A 23,966-nucleotide genomic window follows, 5' to 3' on the forward strand; every position below is an offset into this window, starting at 1 on the left:
AACAGCTTAAATTCAACAACATGTGCGCGCTTTTTTCTGAATGCATTTCTTCACTATTTTAATGGGAGGCGTTGGGAGCGGGGTATTTTCTGTATCTACAATTAGAGATGTTCCCTAAATGCCTACTGAAGTGCACGCAAAACTTGTGTGGCCAAGCAGTTTTGAAAAGTGTCAAATAAAGCATTCTAATATAAGATTTAACAAGTAAAATCCAGTTTCCTCTTTAATTAGGAGCCCCTTCCCGTCCTGATAGAAACGCAAGTCAAAACCTGGTATACGGCTGGACCCTGTGTAAAACTGGAGAGCTTTTAATTTGATAAGTCACGGCGTTCACCTTACCTGCGGTGTAACTTTGATCTCTCACTCACTCAGTGACAGACATTCGCTTGTTGGAGTTCAGCCAAAAATATTGTATTTTAGTTATTCACCTGATTCATGAGGACCAGTTTCTTTCCAGCTTAGTGTGAGAGTCTCTGTTACATTTTGCAGTGGTTACAGTCCCGTGTGCCTCACTCAGTCCAACGTTTGTTGAACTGATATGGTGCGGCGCAAAGAGGTGAAGCAATGGGAGATTTTTAATTGATTCATAATCGAATGCATTGATAGTGTCGCTCTCTCGGACAAGTTCAAAAATAAATAGATTAAAACCGCTAAAATGGATCGCCAAATATACTTGGGCAGCTGTCAATATACCCGGGTGACCCACCCAAATAGGTCTATTTATGGAGAACACGCATATCTTTTAAACCTTCAGCGAGTTACTCAAGAGCAGGTTATGAACTACTGATAGCTGACCGGTTGGAGACCCCTGATGTAAACAATTACTGGACACAAAAGTGGTACAAATTGCAGACTACTTTTTTAAGAGAATACATGCAATAAAAGGTCACACTGCTCTTGGGCAATTTCAATTGCAGTTAGAAATGACAGTTGCACTAAAACTATTTTACTTCTGGAGATATGAATGTCAATTATTCCTTTAAAATACATTTTAAGATCAAATCTAACAAATCCACAAACAGCTCATTTGTGAGTTTCCAATGAAAGTCGATAGGAGAAGAAGCATTAGGAGTTTGATTTTTTTTTTTTTATATGGAAGAAGTGAGAGAGACTGCCACTTGTTGAGAAAGGCCAACTGCTAATTTACAGCTCCATTAATCTAACATTAGTGCTGCTTTTTCACACAGCCTTAACAGCATAACAGTGATGAGCCAAAGGTCTGAGTGTAGACTTGTCTTACAATTTATACTTAAAGTACAAAGACTTGACTGACAATAGAGACAGTATTTATTGCTCTACTGCACAACACATTTATCCTGACTCTAATTACTGAAAGTTAATTTAATAGGCAAGGCTGTAAAGACAGTGAATTGAGGATGATAATCTCTAAACCTTTTAATTTGTTAACGTCTCCCTTTCATCCACTGAAAGACACTTACACAAGTATTCAAGGTTGGCGTAGCTTAATGCTTTTGGTTTAGCACATTCTTATGTATTAGGATAAAGGGAGATTTACAGCTCGAATATTTCTAGAAATTAATTTGTTTGGGACATAGTGAAGTAAATAAATACTATGATCAATTTTAAATCAACAGGTCATTAGGGTCAAGTACTAAGACGTTTTGATTCTTAGATGTGCAGTCATCAAACTAGTTCTGATTTTTATGAGATTTTGGCTCTTGAAGATATCAAATAACTCCAAAAAGGAAACAAAAAAAAAAATCATACATATAAATTATAGAAAACAAAAAACAAATTTAAAACATTTTAATGACTTTTAAGGTCTGATGGTAAAGGAAATAAGAGATGTCTGTAAGCTGCTGCTGTAATTTGTAGCTCCTCATTACTTGTTGATGACACGCTATATGGCTTCAGTTAATCATCAACAACTAGGAAACATCAACAAACATCAACATGCTGTGAATATGGAAAGCTATGCTCCCTGAAGCCATTTGGATTTTGATACAGACAAAGTCATGCTGACAAGAAGCTGATGTCAATGTGTTGCAATGACAGTACACTTCTCGTTCTTAAAAGTAATGGATGGTTGTATCCTCATGCTGAAATTTTGAGTTCTGTATTTAAAATTTCGAAATTTTTCACACAATTTATGGACAGTTAATAAGAGGAAAACACACATGGAGAGATAAAACCCACAAAATGAAATCTGGTCAACACACACAGACACACACGAAGACAAGCATTTTTCTATGATACAAGGTACCTTGTCCTTCGGGAGTCTCTCCGAGAGGATTGACTTCGACTTGAGTGGCGTCGACTTTCAGGAACAGATCATAGAGCCTCTTAATCTGATCTGCTGCCTGCGAAGTCCACAGAGGACAGTAATTACCTGATGGTTTCGGCTGTGAGCATTCAGCCCCGCCAAGGCCACTCAGCCTCCCGCACAAGTCACATAAAACATGGCAAATCACCTTCAACACCGGGCTGTCTGAGTTGGTTTTTGCATGAATGCATATGTCTGTGTATAAAAGTGAAAATTGTATTTACTGTTTTCAAAAGATGCGGCAACTAGCAAACAGGAAAGCACTGGAACGTATGTCAGAGAACTTCAATTCAACTCTACAGCAACGTTGAAATGCCAGAACACTTACATCTTCATCAAAATGGTATTTTTTAAAAGGGATCTCAAATTATATCTTTATTGCTTCAACTTTTTTTTTAGGCAGTGAAGACAGCATGACATTACTTTGCTATGTCCAAACACATTTTTCACATATCTCACTTACTTTTTTCTGTCACAAACAAAAACAAGCACAGGCATGCGAATACACCATCTGCATAAAGCTCCTATCATTTCACAGCTTATTCAAGACAGTAAAGGTATTTCAAAAGAGCTGCAATTATCTCTGAATTAAACCATCTATTAGCTGACTCACAACTACAAAAAAGCAAAAACAACAATGCTGACACTTAACCAGCTATTTTCTACTTCTCCTGTTGCCCGTTTAAAATCAATGCTCTTTCAGTAGCCTGTTAAAAAAAAAAAAAAAAAAAAAAAAAAAAAAAAAAAGTTTGTTTTACTGTTCTAAGGATCATAGCTTGCCCACTGAGATGGGTTGTATTGCTTACTGCATGACTCCCTCAAAAAAAAAAAAAAAAAAAAAAAAAAAAAAAAATCAATGTGCAGCATGTTCTATCAAATAATGGTATTATTAGTGATGTCAGCTCCCCCAGCATGGCGCTGTGTTTCACTGCCAGAATAGACCACCTGGTAGGCCAAGTGTAGCCTAGTGTGATAACACTTCACAACTCTCCTCTGGAAAAGTAATAATAGCTAAATTTGCTCTGTTTGTGAGTGGACATGCATCTTACATCTAAATGAGAATCATGGATCCTTCTGCCTCTTCTTTGCATTGTGACTTTAAAGCCTTCAGTGTGCCCAATTACCTGTCTCTGCAGAGGTCCTTTGAAACCCAAATTAGCTGCCATGCGGAGTGCCTGGTCGTCTTGCACACCTTCAAAGATATCTATGACTTCCTGTGAGGGAAAGAGAGACAAACAAATGAGGACAAGGAGTGAGGAAAGGAGAAAGCCAATGTAAATAAAAAACTGCATCATAATTAAGTATAGGCAACCTGCCTAGGAAAAAAGGAGATAGGACTGAAATGTTGGATTTATGACTGTCAAACTCTTGTAATGTTACTTTTCAGATAGGATGAAGTTCGCTCATACATTTTTTTTTGTAGGATTTTAGGTCCCACTGTGGTGGTATAAATCTGCTACTGTCGTTTCCTAGTATGGACCGAGTCTGTATCAACCACATCCAAAATATCTCAATAATTCGAGTGTGAGTATGGTTACAGTGTTAGTCCCAGTGTGAGTGTTAGTATGGGTCATAATCCCTGCCCCATCCTTGTAAGAGGATGGAATGTGAGCAAGTGGCAAACCACCGTGACATCACCCATTGGAGTGTGAGCTGACACTTTGAAGGCTCGAGTCTGACCTTTATTTTTTTGAGCCAGACGTGACCATATTTGGACGAGAGGGTTGACACTGAGGAGGAGCGATGGAAGGCTCTGACCCAGAGGCAGGCTGTCTCAAAATCGTGCACTGAAGTACTTACACATGCTATTTTAAGTGCATACTCACTGTAAAATATGGAAACATCTAATTCATACCAATATAAAACAGAGAGCTTCTTTATGCGTGTCTGTTTGATATGTTTATGTTAAGCTCCGATGTGTTTCTGTATGTGAGCTGTGCATTAATCCAATACAATACATTTAATTATTAGCAGAAACACAAACAGATCATCTATTCACAAAAAAATAAGTTATAAAGATATTTAGGTATAGATGGTGAAGTGTTTGAACTTTATATAGAATTCAATTGTGCTACATGAGACAAATAAACTTTACGATAAAACATGTTTGAAGTAATTACAATTTGAGACTTATCAAGACTGTTATCAAGCTCTTCTTATTGCTTTTATTAGTAGTTTTATTAGCACCTTAAAGATGAGTTCTGGGGTGCTGGCAGCCACCTCCTCGATATCCATTCCTCCCTGTGGGCTTCCAACCATAACAGGACCATTACAGGAGCGGTCCATAAGGATGGCAAAATAGGTCTCCCTGGTAATGTCCAGGGCCTCAGCAACCATCACCTGGACATGACACAGTGGAAGAAAGAGGGGCTTGATGGCGGAGGGAGGCAATGATACAAGCTCGACTTCTTGCTCAAAGATACGGTACTTGCTGTTTCCTTAGCAAAAACAAATTCATTTGATTTACCTTGATTTTCCTCTTGTGTTAACAAACCTTTGCAATTTTTTTTTTTTTTTTTTTTTTTTTTTTTAAGTTACCAAACATGTATGGCCAGATTGAATACACTAATAAAAAACAGGGTCCATAGATTGACAGAATCTATGAGGAACAGCTCTGTGGAATATTTGTATGCTGTGAATAAAGCAAAGGAAGGCAAATACAGAGGAACTGTATGCTTAGCCAGACAGAGAGCAGAAAGAGGAAGCAAGCAAGAGGCTCATTTGGAATAGAAAATAAAAACAACTTTACAGGAAGCGATCAGTTCTGTGGTGGTTAATGGGCTGCAGGTTTTCTAGATGGGGTGTTTGTTTTTAACATGCACTGCTCTTGTGTTCTGTTTCCAACCTATCACTCAGTGAATGAGGATGGATTGCCTTCTCTATGCTCTATGTTAACAGACAGCTCTCCTATCTTCTTGTCCAAATGTTGTTTACCCCAGTCACTCAAACATTATCTTAAGTTGCCTGTTGTTTGACTTGTAACCTGTTTCCCAAACTAAACATGTTCTATTCCCACAGTCTTGTTCTTTTCTTTTTATCAATCAAACCATTTTTTGTCTCCTACAGCCGTCTTCCTTGACCATCGTCTACACCCTGTCTCATCTTTCCCCATCTTCTGTCCTCATCCCTCTATCAGTGGCATGGCAGCAGAATCATGTTGATACAGAAGTGCTGCCCCTTTTCTGTGTTGTTCCCTGCTCTGTGGTGCTCTATGAGTTTCGGCTTGACGTGGGCTCCATTGGCAACTTGACAGCTAAGCTCTGGCTGTCATTTGAAACACTGGGTTCTGACTTCACTGTTACTGTACTCGGTCCTTCAGGTCATTCAACGGCTGCTCTTGCCAAGTCTGATTTCTGCGCCATAGGCGATGTTCTTGGTAGGACAATTACTGTAGATATCCTATTGACGGTCATGTCAATCAATCCCTCATATCTAATTTAGGTTTTGACCAATTTGACACTTGATTGATTCCACCAAAACTCTGCAGTAGAATCAGGTGCAGGGGTTGGATGGAAGTTAAGGGGTGCAGCAGGGGTAGACAGAGATAAGGAGAGACAAAGAATTACAGCAGAAGTAAGACCCACAACACATGCCACAGACTGAGAAGGCTTCATCACCTGGAAATGTCTGCTTTGAGGACGTACTGCATGCAGCATGCGAGAAGAGAAAATGATATTCCTGCTTGTTAGTGGCAGATAGAAACAGTTGTTTACCAAACACTGTAAATTCACAGAGGGCCTGCTTCAATTTATGCAATGAGCCATAACACCAGCCAGCGCATACCAGCAGTAAACAACAGTGGACAGCTACTATTTAAAAAAGAAAAGAAAAAGAAAAACAGCCACAGAATTCCTTCTCAGACATTAATTTTACAGAACTGAATTACTGGACTCAAAATACCTTGAAATGAGGTCATAAAAAAGAAGAAAAAAAAACATCAAGAAAGAGGAAATGTTTCTCCCTCAGTCCGTGCAGTGGCTCACCGTTTTCACTTTAACTCCATCTTTAGGTGTCTGCTTTGTCGTCAGGTTGAAACCAAGCATCTTATTGGCCAGCTCACCAACCACTGCAGGACTGAAGGGCAGATGTCAAAGGTAAAAGAATTAATAAAAATGTCTAAACAAATCTTAAAAAAACAACAATGGAAAAACTAAGTAAAGCAGGTAGGTCTACAGGTTTTTCTTCCCCTCTCAATAGATTTGTTTATCTGAAATATGGCTCAGCACTTTCTGGGAATTAATGTAACAGATTCTGACAAAGCAGAGCTTTTGCAGGCACTTTGGTATATCTGCACATCACTGTAAATGAACCTCGACTTATTCTCTCTATTTAGAAGCAGCCCACATGCTGGGGCTGCTTCTGTAAGCCTGCTCTGGTTTTGTAAGTGAATACAAATGAAGCTAGGGGTTGTACTCATCCTTTGATAGATGAGAGGAAGGTGAACTGTGCACTCATGTCACTGTCTGGGGACGATGAACTTCAGTGTATCTCACTTTGAAAAAGTTTCCGGCCGTTCCAAACCCTGAAGTAGGGTGATGGTGATACATGTCTGGGACAATTGTCATAAATCACCTTTTTGCCTTTAAGGCGGCAGCAAGTGGTAGGTACACCTTTACTAAAAAGACAGCACTATTTTAGACAAGGGAAGTTGGTGGAGGGAAACACAGTGCCTGAGCAAAGAAAAGCTCTTTCAAGTTGTTGTTTAGCCTTCTGAAAAATGCAGAAGATTTCAGAGTGAGTCCTCATTGGAGGAATACATCCATCACACTTTGTAACTTTGAGCTAGAACAAAATAAACCTCAGCAGTGGCACCAAACCCAATCAACCTGAGAAAGAAAAACTGTGTGGAGTGCAGAACGCTTCAGACGACCTTAAAATCCCTTTTTCAACATTTAATTGAGAGTAGTTGTTCGAAAACAAGAAACTGGAAGACAGAAAAAAACAAAAAAAACGTTTATTTGCAGCACAAGTAATCCCGACTGTGTCTTCTATCCTAGAGGGAGCATCTTCAGAGAGCTCTTTGAGCCCCCTCACCGTAAACGTCGCTGTCGTTGGAGAAAATAACATGAATTTATCTCCTATAGTAACTCACAATGTGAAATACACAGCGGCATACTTACTCCTTCGTTAAGTGCACTCCACCTTTAAGGCCACTGTCGAACACACCTTTGCCTCTGCCACCCGCCAGAATCTGAGCTTTTAGCACGATCTCCTTTGCATCTGAAAGAGAGAGACACAAAAGGAGGGAAAGAGACAGAAACATTTAGACAGAGACTCTGCACCTTGAATTTCCCTTTGCATCTGCCACTTATTTGTCCATCTGACTAAAGGAAGGACGGAAGAGGAAATCAGAGGGGTGAGTGTGATATGTGGAAAGAACAGCGATTACGACAGAAAAAAAGAGTACAACTGTGACTGGAGCAAAATGTTAAAAGTGCATAATGACATGCTCACACGGACAACACTAACATTCTGAGTTTTAGCAGATGTAGTGTTTACCATGCTCACTATCTTAGTTTAGTATGTCAGCATGCTAATGTTAACTAAATAGCAGTAAAATCTAAATACAACTCATGTTTTGCATGTTTTGTCCCAAAAACAAGAAGCAAAATTTAAAAATCTGGCCTGATGATGGCGCAAGATCAAAGGTCAGAGAATTACCAAATGTATCAATATCAACCTGAGGGTGACATGTTCAAAGTTTAATGGCAATCCATTCAACAGTTGTTGCGATATCTAACACAAAATCATAAATGTCTGAAACCATTATTTCCTTTGCTGAACTTTGTAACTTTGTGCCTGTACATTTAGTAGATATAGAGATATGTTTCCAAATTAGTGATGACTTTGCTGGGATGTGCTGGTGGATAAGTGGGGGATATTTAAGGAAGTAGTAACTTTCACATAAACAATGGTTCAGGTCATCTTTCCTAAACCCAAGAACAATATCTGTCAAGAAGCAACTGCTCCACTCTTGGAAACTTTCACATGACCTTGCCCCAATTATATAACCACCATGCATCCCCTTTGCTGTCACTGCCATCTTGGAAGAACACACACATCAGGAGGAGGGCCCTCAGCGGTCTATTCAGTATCCTGTCCACAATCTCCCTCTATTCAAATGGAGTGAGGACACTTGATGAAAGATGGTCTCTGGCTAGGTTATTATTATCTAGGTGGGGGAGTACAACCGTTGACAGGTGGCTGCCATCAGGTTGGGAAGTGGGTGGTTGGGAGAGTGGAAGGGGATGATTCGTGAGGGCTAAAAAAGACACATTGACCTTGGGGCTGGGGACAAGCTCCTCCTTTGAAAATGTGAAAAAACAACAAAAAAAACAACAACTGTATGGGCAGGCTGGTGATCGTGTATGAGCTGGCAAGCTGAGAGAGCCTAAAAATGCTGTTTCTCTGCTGCTATACTAAGAAAAGGGCAGACAGACAATAGCCGCTGACAAGGGTGGCAGGGATTAAACTAACACTGCATTAGTGAGGTCTGTTCTATGTGGAGAGTTAAGGGCTGAGAGGGGTGAATGGGAGAGAGAATAAGAGAATAAAGGTGTGCTCATATGCAAAGGGCTTTGAGAGAAGTTATAAATGAATAAATATGTTAATAAAAAACTGCTACTGCGCAAAATTAAAAAGAGTTCAAAGCAAGATGAGAAAGAGTGTCCTGCGGGCATGTGCAGCAGAGGGGGACAGCACAGAGGAAATGGCTTTTGCTTTAAAAGGAGAAAAAAAAAAAAAGAAACAAGTGGGAGAACAAAGATGGGGCCCAACAGGGGATTGCATTGTTGAGGTGCGAATAAAGGCAGGAGAATTGACTAACTGATAAAGACCTTAAAAAAAGCCAGATAAGTTTTTAAAGCAAAGACGTATTAAATATATTAAAAGGCATGTAATGTGTTAAGGCAGTTAATGGGGTGAGAACAAGGCAGGTGTTCATTCCTGCTGCACTAGTAACTGATAGAAAACCTGCTTATTATGTGGACCACAATATATTGTGAGCAATATCAGCAATTATAAATGGGTGCTGAACTAGCAATGTGCTGATAATGTAAGAAAACTTTATTAAAGAAAAAAACAAAACAAGAAGAGCAGCATAAATAATAAGGTGATAAAATGTGGGTATTGCAAATAAAACATGATGAAAAAAGTACACATTTCTCAAACACACACAATTTCAGTAGAATCCAAACAACTTCTCTGGTTAACATTAAAACAGCACTCTCAGTAGAAATACATGGAGAAGATAATGATGTCCTCAAAGATCACACTGAACATGGTGCACGGTAAAGAGCAGGGCGACCATTACCGCGTGGTATGACAGACATGAGATGGCCTCTAACACACAGACGAAAGGTTGGTCCATAATGAGTGTGGAGCAGAGTGAGGATAGGATGGAGAAGTAGGAGTGGTATGTAAAAATCAGAGGCAAGTCATGCTTTTATGTTCGACCCAGACATTGCGATGAACAAGGGAAAAGAAGGGCACATGCCTGAAGTTAATCAGAAAAAACACCAGCGAGCATCGTTGGAGAGTCGGAGCTGAAGGTGTTCATACAGTGGAAAAATGCAATATTAAATCTGTAAACTGAGGGGTCATGCTAATGAAGGGTGACATATGTGTGCTCAATAAATTGCATATTCTGTCCGAAATACTTCCTTGAATGTATGTTTTCATTACCGAGTGTGCAATACACAGAGCATTTATTGATGGAAGAGATTAATTAATCATTTCTTTACTTGCTGCAGCCACAATAATTTGAAATACGTCCTACAGAAATTGGTTTGGTTATTAGTTTCAACGAGAATGGGGGGAGGAACGTCGTTGCATAATCAGATCTCCACTTCCATTTGTATCACACTGTGAAGATGTGGAGCAAGATTTTCATCTCCATTTATTTCTTATATCTCGGGGACACAGGGGAGGAGATTAACATTGCACAACATCTCCAATCACATCACATGCTATCTGAGTAATGCGGTCATCATCCTCAGGCCTTACTCATTTCCCAGTAATGAGTGCAAATCTACTCCCAGTATGCTTGCCAGTGACAGCAGCTGGCAAAGAGGATGCTACTTCTATAATCAGTGTCTCTTTCACCCCTTTCCTTTTTGCGCACCTTTGAAAGGCCTACCCCCACCAACCCCCCACCCCCACCACTCCCTCCACCCATTCCTTTTCCATGTGGCCCATGAGCGGCCAGCAGCACAGTTAGCTTTGGTCTGATATTTAATTAAACCTTCGAGGCTGTGCCATGAGGGGGATTCCTGGCTGGTAAGGGACATATGCAGACTGTGTGCCAATCCAAAAAGAGTAAGATAAGGCTACCATCTGCAAGGAGAGAGAGAAAAAGATCAGGGTGGCCCTCCCCAGCATCCATGTGTGCTGTAATGAACGTAATGTGGCGGCTAAATGGGGAAAACTAATCAAACTCTTGGGAGAGAAGAGAAAACAAAAACGACCGCATACAGCCACAATCAAACACAGAGTGAGTCTGAGCCTTCCTATGGATAAATGCCGTTAACTCCATGGGGGGGGAGGAAGAAAAAGGAATAAAAAAACATCTTTCAACCTTCAGCATCTGCTAATCATGATAGTACACCTCCTACTTATGATGCAGGAGAGTGTTGATTGATGTTAAACAAGCAGTAATTAGTCTTTAGAAAAAAAGACAGGGTGGAAATGTCCCCTACAAGACAAATAAAACTAGTTATAATTTCTCTGTACGTTTTTGGATTCAGGGGTATGACAGTACAACTATAAGAAGAAAAACAACAATCTGTGCTTCCATTTGTTTCCATCTAGTGGCACATGGCATGTCTTTAAATAACGTTGTTGTCAACTCTATACTAAAGCTACAGAAAACTGTTGGAGCAATTCTAACTTCTGACTCACTTTGCCATCGGGCTTTTTGCTGTGTCACATGCATTGCTCACTGATATTGGGAAAAGGGAAAAGAGTTACTGTCCAACAAGCTTTACTAAGTGCACAAGAAGAAAACTGAATATGTGCACCCTGTATTCTATTTCATGTGTATTAAAAGGTGAAATTAGGCCAACACACAATGTACAGCGTTCAGTGTAATACTCTTGCCAACACAATCATGCTTTAATAACACTTAAGCACTGTCAGAGTCAGTACACTGAACAGGTCATGTTTAACGTGTGATGATTGCATTTAACCACAGCAGTGAAGCCGATATCATCTTGGACAACTTCAGCTTTTCATTTACTTTTACCATTTCCAATTCTACCAGACTGTGAAAAGGTCACACAGAAAATGGTTCCCTATTCATGCAGTGATGGCAGGAGAATAAAAAGGAAAGACAGGAAAAGAAATGTTTTGCATCTCCCTTGACATATAGTGGCCTTGAAATTCTTAAAGCCAAATATGTTGCCTGTTCAGTTAAGGTTGAAAAGTTAACTAAGATTGTTAAATCCTAACCGCACTATGCATAGCCCTCTCCCACTACTGGCATGTCAGTCAGACTGAATGTATCTTGCTATATATAATGCAAGAAATCTGTCTGTATGCAAGTTTTTTTTGTTTTTGTTTTGTCCTCCCATATTTCAACAACTGTTTGTTCCATCTGCTGAGGATGTGCACTACTGAATTTGGTGTGATTTGGACAAGCAGCACCTTTAACATGAATAAACTTTGATAATAAGGCGACCGTCACTCCGTTCAACATCAGGGGCAGAGTCTCGTCGCACAGCCACAGTTCCAGAAAGTATTGTAGCGGACAGAGTCAGGCATGTCTTCACTTACTTCTGCAGTGAGATTTTCTCAAGAAAGATGGTTTTCCCTACGACTAGAACACAGGCCCAGCGCCTAAGTGCTTTGTCACAGCCCCTAAGATGAACGAAGACTAAAATCTGCATGCATGGCAAGTGAGAGAATGAGAGGATCAACCCCTCTTTTATAGAGTCTATGGCAAGTGAGGGAGCCTCAGGGGAGAGACCATAGACCAGGGGTCGCCAACCTTTTTTCCTCTGAGCTACTTTGAAAAAATGAAAGTGAAAGCTACTCATGTTTAGTAAGATGTATTCACATAGCTGACCTCCACCCAAACCAGCTAAATAATAGCATTTTATGCGAACGATAACAAATTGAAATTCCACACACATTTTGTATCATAACAGCTTAAATTCAGCATGTGCACGCTTTTATCTGAATGCATTTCTTTACGTTTTCGGTGTGGGTGTGGGAGGGGGGTATTTTCTGTATGTACAATTATACAGATGGTGTTTAAATGCCTACTGAAGTGCACGGCACACTTGTGTGGCCAAATATGTTTGAAAAGTGTCAAATAAAGATAATATAAGAGTTTACCCATCATTTCGGACCCCTGTCTTTCCAGAAAGAAAAACATGTCTAAATCAAAACCTAGTTTATGACTGGACCTTGTGTGAAACTGGAGGGCTTTTAATCTGAAAAGTCACAGCATTCAGATTACCTGTGGTGTAACTTTGGGCTCTGACCCACTCAGTGACAGACACTGGCTTCATAGATCTGGCCCCACTGTGGCGGTCCATTACATTATTACATTACATTTCATTTAGCTGATGCTTTTATCCAAAGTGACTTACAATAAGTGCATTTCAACCATGAGGGTACAAAACCCAGAACAACAGGAATCAAGAAAATACAATTTCTTCAAGAAAGCCAAACTACAAAGTGCTATCAGTAAGTGTCATTTTAAGTGCTACTAAAGTTCTGCTGTTCAAGGTAAAGTCAGAAGAGGTGTGTTTTTAGTTTGCGGCAGAAGATGTACAGAGTTTCCGCTGTCCTGATGTCGTTGGGGAGCTCATTCCACCATTTAGGAGCCAAGACAGAAAACAGTCGTGATTTTGTAGAGTGTTTAGCTCGCAGTGAGGGAGCAACAAGCCGATTGGTCGAAGCAGAGCGGAGGGAGCGGGCTGGGATGTAGGGTTGGACCATGTCCTGGATGTACACTGGACCCGATCTGTTCGCAGCACGGTACACAAGTACCAATGTTTTGAAACGGATGCAGCTAAGGTCCAGCCAAAAACATTGTATTTATGTTATTTACCTAATTTATTAGGAATTGACGTTTGCTTCTGTCCTCTGATCTCTGTGTTTCACAAAGGGCGTTCAACACACCTGACTTGGTGCAGAGCAGACATAGGGAAAGGACAGCGAGGGGGTATTGTCAACTCCTTAATCGACTGCATTTATAGCATTGTTCTCTTGGACAGGTTAAAAAAAACAAATAAATGCAAAAAGCTGAAATTGATCGCCAAATATACTTTGGTCATCATCAATATACCTGGGCAGCCAGCTCAAGAAATAGTATTTATGGAAAACACTGCACATTGTTCAAACCTTCTGTGAGCTACTCAGAAACAGGAAACGAGCTACTGCTAGCTCACGAGCAACAGGTTGGAGACCCCTGCCATAGACTGTACAGTGACTGATAATGATGACTAATGTGTGTTCTCCATTCTGTCCAAACTTCACTCTGTATTTTGATGTCAGAAATATTAGTGAAATATTATTGGAGTTTATAGTGACTTTTCTGTTGGATACATTTCTGTTGCTGCTGTAAAAACAATATTTTGTCACATTTATTATGTACATACAGTATTCTAAGAAGAACCAATATAAGTGAATAAGATAAAATTAAAAAAAAATACCCATCCTTACTGCTGCCTGCTCCAAAGTCCAATGGAAATTCATAGTTTTTCTTTAAATCCAGGAAACTATGGAGAAGTCTGTACACACCAAGACCACAAGCAAAAAATTAATCCTGCCAAAGAGGCTTTTCTGAACAGGCACTGCACTAGTGGGTATAACAAGAGACTAACACATTTTTGAAACACAAAAATAAGACAACAACAAATACACCTCTTTGTTCGCCACAACTAAATATATCATTACCATCAAACTGACTTGTCTAGTTAGGCCCACTGTCCCTGTGTCTGTTTCTGCATCTAATGATGGCATCTCAGTGCAACTCAATGGAGGAGACTATCAGTGTCCCAGACTGACAGTGGCTCTGTGTGACATCTCCTCCAGTCATTGGGTGCATGACAGCTGAATCCTCATTAGAAGACAAGTCCACCTGGCTTTCAGACAAAGACAGCACCTCTAACGACAACCTGAGATGGCCTTGGTCTCCTTTCTGTGACGGAGGGGTGCAGTTCAAACCCTTGGCTGAGAGTTTTTCAATGCCATGCAACCAGAGAGGTGACAGTAATGATAATGGTGCTGTGGAACGATGGGTGCTAAATGACCACGGGTGTATCCGTAGGAAGAATCATTTGTCCCCAAACAAAGACACTTACCTTCTATCATGCCGCATCATGAGACAGTCAAAAACACCATCTCTGGTTGTACACAAGAGATCTCTTAAAAAATGTCCACAACAATGTTTTCAGTAAGTGACCAAGAGTCTGCACAAAATTAGCTGCTCAGTTCTCATTATTGGCTGAACAGTTTCCAACAGTTCAGCATAAACAATAGCAGAAAAAACAATATCCTAAAAGCTACCAACATCTGCTGCTAATGCATTAGTGGGCAGGAGGACTACTCACAATGCCATTTCCATTGCTAAAGCAATGAAATGTGCCTAATGATTGTAGCTCCCTACAACAAAGCACAGTGGCATTTGTAAATTTCACTTTCTATGTCTAACCAAACTTTACTCATAACTCCACGTCAAACCCACCATGACTGGGGCGTACCCAGTATTAATGCACTGTAGCCTGACAACAAAACAATAGGCAACATGTTCACTTCTACTGGTGCATTAGTATCATCACTAATACTATAGAGGGGATGTGTGAGAAATAATTCCATGTCTCACCCACAATATGAATAGGTGAGGGTGCGTAATGAGGAGGTGGAAACAGTAAGCTGCTTACAGAAATCAGCTCTTTGAGAGACAGGCTGCTTTACCCTGCAAAGCCTATTTACAGCTGTTAAGACAATTTCAGATGCTTTGCTTTTTCTTACCAACGAAAGACCTAAGAGCTAATGTAAGGGGATAACAACAGGTCCTGGGAGAGACCGGTGTGATTTGTGTCTGCACAGGCATGCTTGACAACGTGTACTCTCTCATATTGTATTTGTAAATAATATTTATTTACAGATATACTTTTTTGTGTGTATGCAGGTATTACATAGCCTATGAGGCATTTCAGCTTTGGCTATGTGTGGGTGGGTCGCAGTGCCTGAGTTGATAACCTTTGATTTCACACCAGCCCCTCCCCTCTTCTCTCCTCATTGCGTGCCATGCGTGTTATCTTGCGAGGTGGTGGAGACGGAAAAACTGCAGGCTAACATCTGTCTTCCTGTGTGACAGGCCAGCCCTGTGACGGGACATGGCCTGTTCCGTCCATCAGCTGGAGAGCCCTGCAGGGTATGGGGTGTTGGAGAAGAGATACCTGCAGCTCATACAAGCTACCACCAAGCACTTGTGTGTATACCCCCTATAGAGCGATCAAAGTGGCAAATGAGTACTACGTTGGTTTTACAGGAGGGATGAAACTAAGTTTAGGGGCAATACAGACACAGGGGGATCTACAAAGTGGATTAATAGGAGAAAGCAACAATAGACTCATGTAAAGCAAGAGTGAAAGAGAGAGCGGAAGATTGAACTAATAGCAGTCAGCAAGACATGAGGGGACAAGAAAGAGTGGGACTAAAGCCAAAGAGTAAGGAAAGATCATAATGTGTGGGTAAAATGCATAAGAAAGAGCAATGTTGTTTTGACCTGACATTACCAGTTAATAGCTATGTAAATAAACCTCAACCCATTTAAGTGGAAGTTATTAAAATAATACGTGCCCAAAACTCTGGCCATGTAAACAGCAGCAACATAGTTAATGGTTGTACATTTGTCAAGAGAATTTATATTATTGTTGTGCCCATACTAGATCAGTCTTTTATGTATATGTAAGCCCCAAAAACTGCAGTCAGATATTCCATACAAACAAACAAGGTGCAGCAAACTCAGTTCAAACAATCATTTATTCTACAATTATGGAAATTTGGAAAACTGCACCTTTACAGTGTGCAGACAACACAATATCAGAGTAGGGAGTATGTGCTGAATATGAAGAAGTCAAACACAAAATGGCCAAAAGTTAGTGATGTAAATGATCATGTCATCTCAGTGTGAGTGGAAGCCAAAGGTTCAAGACATGAACCAGTCATATCTGAAAGCTTGTGTGCCGAGTCAATGTTTTTAAAACCTGTAGTTTTTATATCTCTGAACTGGCGACAGCTTTGGCCGGAGGCATCGTGTACACACACATACATCCCTCCTAGGCTTGTGGTTGTGATATCTCAAAAACATCTTGAGGGAATTTCTTCAGATTTGGTACAGAAGCTAACTCGGTCCCAAAGATGAACTGATTAGACTGAGGGGGTCAATCGTTCAGGTCACAGTGACCTGACATCATCCCATTTTGTGAACACAATATCTCGGGGTCCCCTGGAGAGAACTTCTTCAAATTTGGCACAGGCCTTTGTTTGGACTCAAGGATGGACTAATACAGTGGTGGCAGTCAAATGTCAAGGTCACCAAACTCAAATTTGAAACAGACCTTTTCCCATCACTGATGCCAATACAGCCAAGCAGCAACAGGGTTTACACTGGAAACAGTAAAGGTAGCGAGAGTAACCTACTGCTAATGGATATGGTAGCAACAAGAGCAGAAAGATGGCAGCAATGGAAGAGCAATATCCCATAAGACTAAGGCTGCATATTCCTTTGAAGTTCAAGAACCCTTTGTAAGATCAGATGCCTGGATAGATGAGCAGCTGCTTCAGTGTCCTCTGTCCAACAGTCCAACGAGAAGAGAACACGACATGGCTCCAGCTGGTGTACATATGCACACAAACAAACTTCTGAGAGGGTCGTCTTATCTCTCACCATTTCAGACAAAGGGAGAAGTGAAAGGACTCTACTAACTGCTACTGTCAGCGCTTTTCACAAGAGACTCTGCCTCATTTTCTGAAGGGGGAAGATGAAAGTGGTCTTAAAAGGCGCATGAAATGTTGAAGAGCATGAGGCAGCTCCAGTGGTGTACAGTGCGAATGAGAAGGGAGGGGATGCACAGCGAGGAGAGGCCTGGCCCTGTTCCATGTTTTAACCATGTTTGACAGCAAGATATAATGTTCTGTCCCTTGCTGAAAAAGAAGTGGGCCCCATGTGCACATAATTTGTACTATTGTACTGCTGTGAATTTTTGTTTTCTTTCAATACACCATTGCAGTGCTAGATCTGTCTAAAACGTTGTTATTGGTGAGACGGGATAGGTATAGCAAACACAAAGCTGAGTATAGTAGAATTTGATGCCAGATGGACCAAGGTCTTACGCAACACTGTTATCCATATCCAGGTAGATACAATTTGGAACAGAACTAGAGTGAATACAGAGAAAAGACAAAGAGGCAAAATAATGGGGAGAAAATACCACTGCACTGCTTCTTACAAATTCACTACTCAATGAAGCATGGTATCGCCTTAATAAAACATGCAATTTAGGGCCAGTATTATCCAGATAATGGCTCTATCATTGGGCAAGTGTTGGGACACAATGACATAAGAGCTGAAGAGAACTGAAGGATGAGCAATGCTAATGTGCATAGTAGCATAGCAATACTCAACGCACATGACAAGGCTTCAAAATCTTTTTTGATTTGTGAAATCCTATTACACTGCACATCTTATACCCAAGGACATCAACAACCATTTTGAATAGCACCATTTTATTCAATTTGTTTTTTTTGTTTTTTTTATCAACCGGTTATTGTCTCATGCATGTTAGGTTTAGTAGCTTCTGCAAAAGCTTCCTTGAAGTCAATGAGTATGAACGCAATCACTGGAGAAATAAATGAAATACAAGTTTGATTGACACTCGTATCCTTCCGCACAATGTATCATGAAATGAATTAAAACTCATTTGAATGCAGTCTATGTAGCCTAAATGATGTACACTTATGTCGCGCTTTATCACCCTTGCAGTCTCAAAGTACTTTACAGTTTGCCTCCTATTCACACATACATCCTGCCATCAGGAGCAACTTGGGGTTCAGTGTCTTGCGCAAGGACACTTTAGACAGGAGGACTTGGGGATCGAAAAATCGACCTCGTGATTAGCTACAGCCGCTAGTATGTTGAGGGTTAAGCTATGTAGAGTTGATCCTGCTCTGTTCCCTCTGTGATCTCCACTAATCCAATTCAGTGACGAGCAAACATGATGTTAGATTCCTAGTTCTGGTAATATAACTGCAAGACAGTTGTGTGTTTTATTCACAACATTTCCATATGAAATGATTCAAAAATTTTCCCACGCAACTTTATGGAATGATTATCAGTTCAGGCCTGGTCTTCTCTCATCTGACTTCATTTGCATTCAGAGTTTTCTGATCTTTAGAGGAATCTAGTCATCCCTCTGCCTGTGCAGTGTTTCCTGTGCCACTGGTTGCTACGCAAACATCCAAAGCAGAGCATTTCTACTCCCATGTATAATAGTTGGTCGTCTTTTGCTCAAAAGCTGCTCAGTTTTCTATCCCTCCAAACAATTGTTCCTGAAGACCTCAGTTTTAACTTCATCCGTCTGCAGTTCTTGTTTACAAATGTTGTTTTGCATACTTCCTATGTTGACTTCTGAGGTCACTGGTAGGGTTTCTTTCTGATGACTCTACCTGTTGCACTATCACTGCTGTGTCAGCTAAATCGTCCTGCAGCTGCTTTGTATGTATACAGGGGTTTTGCTTTGTACTCTTCTTCACAGCACAAATTTAGTTTTCATCTAAAACTTTTCTTGGTCTTCCAGATCTTGTCTTGACTTCCACAATTCTCCTAAACTGCCAATTCTTAATGACACATTTCAGACAGTGGAAATTGCAAGCTTCAAGCACTTTGACATCTTTTGACAGCCTTCCTCAACTTTCTGGGGATCCATTAGCCTCAATTTTAGATTTACAGTCAGTTCTCCACATCTGTTGAGGTTTGAAAAGCCAGACAATTTACCAGCTCTGAAAGTTTCATCAGCTGGCAATTTCCGATGAAAATTCTTGACCTGGCTTACAAGTCCTAACGAGTCAGTTAATAATGAGTTAATGAAGTTCAGAGACTAAAAGTATGAAGGTGGATAAAAAAATTCAAAGACTGCTACTTTTGCACGTGAATGGTGTGCAGCATCGTAACTTGCAAGTTGCATGAAGCTAGAACCACTGAGTAAGTGTTCCAAAATTTGTGTGAATATTTTGGGGAACTGACAAGAGTGGCAGAGAGTCAAATCCTTTCAGTCAGGGTGGTGGGGAGTGACAAATGTGTTTTTGCATGTGACACATCTGCCTGTTTTCAAGCGCTGTGAGCGTGCTCACTGTCAAGTTGGAGAACGAAAGCATCATTGCGCCACAGTTCAGGTCATTTCCATCTAATGTTTTCCTTCAGATGCCTCAGCACATCACAGTAGAACTCAGTGATGACAGTTCGACCCTGGGTAATTAATTTATGGTGCACAACCCCCCGAATGTCAAAGAAAGCCAACCCACTGGCGCTTCTGACCTGATGCGGCATTCTAGGGCATTCTAACAGCTATAATTATTTATTTTTTTTAAACTTTTTTTAAAGAGCAAATTAAAACAAAAGGCAATGCAACAAATAAACTGAGAAAGCACAGTATCTGCCCTGGTACATAGGCCAGTCAGGGGGAGAGGGGAGAATGAGGAGTCTAGTGAGATGCTTCACGGATGGATAAGGAAGTCCACAAAACGGCTTGTGGTGATGCCCATGGTGGGGAAGTGCATTTTTGTGACAGATGGTACAGGCCAGGCAGAGTGCTGGGTTGGTGGAAAAGCATATGGTACTCTCTCGATGATCTCATACAGCAGCGCCAGGCTCAGTCGGCGGTGTAAATGCTTCTTTGCACCCTGCCAGAGAAAGCGGAACCGTTGATATCACCAGCAAAAATGTGGAGGCACACTAAGTGTGCATGTGTGTTATGCCATATCTTATGTGACGTTAGCATTTTATTCCAGACCACTACTAATTAGCCATTCTGCTGTATCAGCACCATAGAGAACATCACCTTTTTTTTTTTATAAATCGACTACCTTTGTGGATATAGTTCTTTAATTGTTTCTTACAGACATATACTAAATTAAAAACTCAATGGTAACACTTTCCTCTACACAGTCACACTCATTCACCTTGACATGTGCTTTTCATGCATGTAATTTAATACATCTACTCTTTTTTCACATACATCTTCATAACTGCACTGGCATTTAATGCAATGAACACGATAAATTTGATCATCAGTTTGGTCAGTGGATTATCTCTATGCAGTTGGATGCAAAAGTTTGGGCAAATTTCCACATTTTGTTGATTTTTGAAGTGGACATGAATATAAAGGTGAATATAAAATAACCACTACAGCAAGCAGACATTCAAAATGTACCTTTCTTTAAATGTTAATACAATGTTTCTTTAACATTATTTTTTAGAAAGAACAACAACCAAAAAAAATCTAATTGTGTAATCTGCAAAAGTTTGGCCACTTGTAATCTCAGAACATCAATTCTCACTTAATTAACTCCTCTGGACATAGGCACATCAATAATTGTTGTTAGGAATTTGCTGAGTCTTCAAATCTTGTGGTAACACTCAACAGCTACTGGCTTTTTTTAGTCAATTGACTGAGATTTTCAAATTTAAGCTTAGTGATGCCTCTTAAAGCAGATGAAGGCTGTCAAAAGAGACTTAAGGACTTCCAGCTTGTAATTTCAACTGTTCGAAATACCGTTAAAAGATGTGAGTTCAGACAAGTTCTGTAAAACAAGATAAAACTGAATGTCGGTTCTGCAGGAAGGCAAGGAAAAGATTGCACATGACTGCAATGAAGCTGCAGAATGGTTTTACATATAGCTTTATCAGTGATTAAAATAAAACAAGAAATGCAGTACCTACCAAAATACATGCTCTAGCTGTAGTAAAGAAGGAATTAGAAAAATAAAAACCACACACTCAAAAAAAGTGAAAATGCAATGATTTACAGCCTGGGAACTTATTGTTCATCTTATCACTGTAACAGCTGCTTTGGTAAGCGACAGCACACCACTGTGTCCTTCTAACATACCCTTGGCTGGTATACCCCACACTCTTAGTCATTGGGAAAAGCAGTGGATGTGTCTGGGAGTCCATCCAGAAAAGGCTGCTGAGCAGGGAATCACCTCAATGGGAAACCCAAGTCATGACTTGAAATGATAAAAAGAGAGCCCACCAATCCTTGATTTGCTGCAGCATTTCCTTTCCTCCTCACATGTTTTGCTGCAGGTTGAATGGTGCATCACATCTTGATAATTCAATTTATGTGAAACAAACAATGATATTCTTTAATGCACTATATCTGATACTCACCTGTAACGCTAAAGGTTCCCTGTGAAGACTGGCCAAAACACTGAAACAAACAGGACCCAAAACACTTTAAGGCAGTTTTGTGATTCTACCTCCTGGTTTACAAAGAGATCTCTCCAAATTTGCAGTTTACAGGCCAGAACAATAGAGGGTGTCTGAGCTGCCACAGATAGCTCAATGTCTGTGAAGAGTCTCAATCATCCAGGTCATGATTTTCTCAAGCAAATACAGTTGTGTTCAGATAATACTTAGATCAGACAACTACATGAGCAGATTGAAAATGATCACTTGAAGATTGGCTAATAATAGTGTTCTTGGTTTTGAGTCACTATTATTTACACATCAGCTGAAGCACATGAGCCCTTATTGACTTAACTATAAGGGCTCTTGAAGATTCACAGTAACCAAACAACGAGCCTCTTTCCTTATGTATAAATAAAACAAACCACTATATGTAGAAAAGCCAATAAAATGTTTCATGTTTTCGAGGCAGGAACTGATGTTTACATCAACCGACAATATATGGGTGCTTTCAAGCATGCCAACTTAAGACAGCAATGCGTGGTAGATTGAAACTGATGGGAGACAAGTTTGTGAGGTGAGCAGATCCTATAGATCTCTCTCTCTTTCCCTCTCTATCACACATCAGAAAAATCTCCAGCATTACCAAATCTGCATACCTGCACACACAAACACACACCTGCCTCATCAAAGAGTTGGCTAATGTCAAGGTAGCTTGCTATTATTCAGTAAGCCAACATATCATATTAACTATCCCTCTAATAAGCACACACGAGATTTGACAGTCATGCAAAAAACTGTTTACACTGAATATTCATAGCAGAATGAAATAAATTAAAATGTTTCCGTCCTCTGTTAATTCTCATTCTGCCAGCGAGGCTGTGCTCAGCACAAAGAGGCGAAAGGGAGCAGCAGAAGCAGAATGAGGTGAACGAGGACTGAGAAAAATTAAGGTAATCTTAAAAAGTGAAAACAAGATAGGACAAAAATAAATAAATACAGAAAATGTGATCGCAGCACAATTTGTCAAAGAAAAGTAAGGGAGATGACAAAAGAACAACATTTTCTCCATCTCATCTGATATGAGGTGTACATATACACAAGTATGTGTTGTTCCCATTCATCACAAAGGCTCAGTATGCGGTTAAGATAAGAATCCAAAGCGATGTTTTCTTCCATCACCTCTTTGTCAATGAATGAATTTGGTGGGAGGCAGGAGATATGGCAGACATAAGGGGCTGTCGTAGCAAGGAAAGGGAGGGAAAATGTGGTTTTGATTTAGAATTCAGACTGAAAATCCATCAAGATTTGCTCAACAGATGCATCTGTCAAGCGGGTGGCGACACACAAAGTGGACTGCATAATCATATTCTCTTTGGCTGTAGCAGGGCACAGGTATGTGTGCATGGCTGTGCAAATGTGCTTCGAAGGCAAGCACAACATTTATATTCATTACTGTATTGCTCTGATATCTCAAAACTGCTAGACAGCAACAAGGCCTTTGTGAAAAACCCATATATGTGAAAATGTTAGGCACTGTAAGAGAAGAATGGATGATTTCAAAAATAGTATTACGATTTACTTTTTATTTATTTAATTAACCTTAAAAAAAAAAAAAAAAAAAAAAAAAAAAGACCGCCTCCGAATTCTTGACAGTTCTTTGTTGTTCTTGTCGACTGTATTAGTGTGTAAATTTATTGAAAGAAACAAAAACAGAGTCACGTGTTTGTATGTGTTCACATGCTTGGCCAGTAAAGCTGATTGACAGTAGCTGCTTCAAATATGGATGTGGCTGCAAAGAAGCTACAAATTATAAAACAGGGATGCTTCACACATATCGTCAACTCGACAGTACAGAAGATCTATACAATTAGCACAGTTTGAAGGAGGACACCCAAGGGTAGTGGCACCAATTCAGTATCTGACCAAATGTGAGATATGGTCACAATCTCCTCAGTTATGGCATTGAATAATGGTAACAATTTTTGCACAACATTTTGATGTCACATTGGTGTTGACCTTTGACCTTATGGATATCAAATTTTATCACTTAATTTTATCCTTTTAGAAATTTGTGTGAAAGTTATGGACACAAACATGTTTGGTAAGGTCAGAGGCCTTGTTCAGAGCGCCAGCCCAAAAGTTTTTTTGTCATATCCAGATTGTATCTTAATAGATTTTGTACGTCTGGACAGCAAAAAAAAACAAAACAAAAAAAAAAAACGTGAAATGCGATTTTTGCAAATGAAATCAAAACCC

The 23,966-nt window shown here is 40.1% G+C and overlaps 1 protein-coding gene across 1 annotated transcript in view; it reads right to left on the reverse strand.

The window, feature by feature from the left end:
* Positions 1-23,966, reverse strand: part of suclg2 (succinate-CoA ligase GDP-forming subunit beta) — a 100,539-nt gene that overhangs the window by 49,537 nt on the left and 27,036 nt on the right. The window contains exons 3-7 of the mRNA XM_069147696.1: positions 7,405-7,504; positions 6,268-6,358; positions 4,472-4,624; positions 3,409-3,498; positions 2,225-2,321 (exon numbers count right to left, since the gene is read on the reverse strand). Of these exons, the coding sequence (XP_069003797.1) occupies positions 2,225-2,321; positions 3,409-3,498; positions 4,472-4,624; positions 6,268-6,358; positions 7,405-7,504 (531 nt within the window). The remainder of the gene's footprint in view (positions 1-2,224; positions 2,322-3,408; positions 3,499-4,471; positions 4,625-6,267; positions 6,359-7,404; positions 7,505-23,966) is intronic.

The sequence above is a fragment of the Embiotoca jacksoni genome, unplaced genomic scaffold (genome assembly GCF_022577435.1).
Source record: "Embiotoca jacksoni isolate LCO1_2020_lvr unplaced genomic scaffold, fEmbJac1.0.p SCAF_1, whole genome shotgun sequence".
Lineage (NCBI taxonomy): Eukaryota > Metazoa > Chordata > Actinopteri > Embiotocidae > Embiotoca > Embiotoca jacksoni.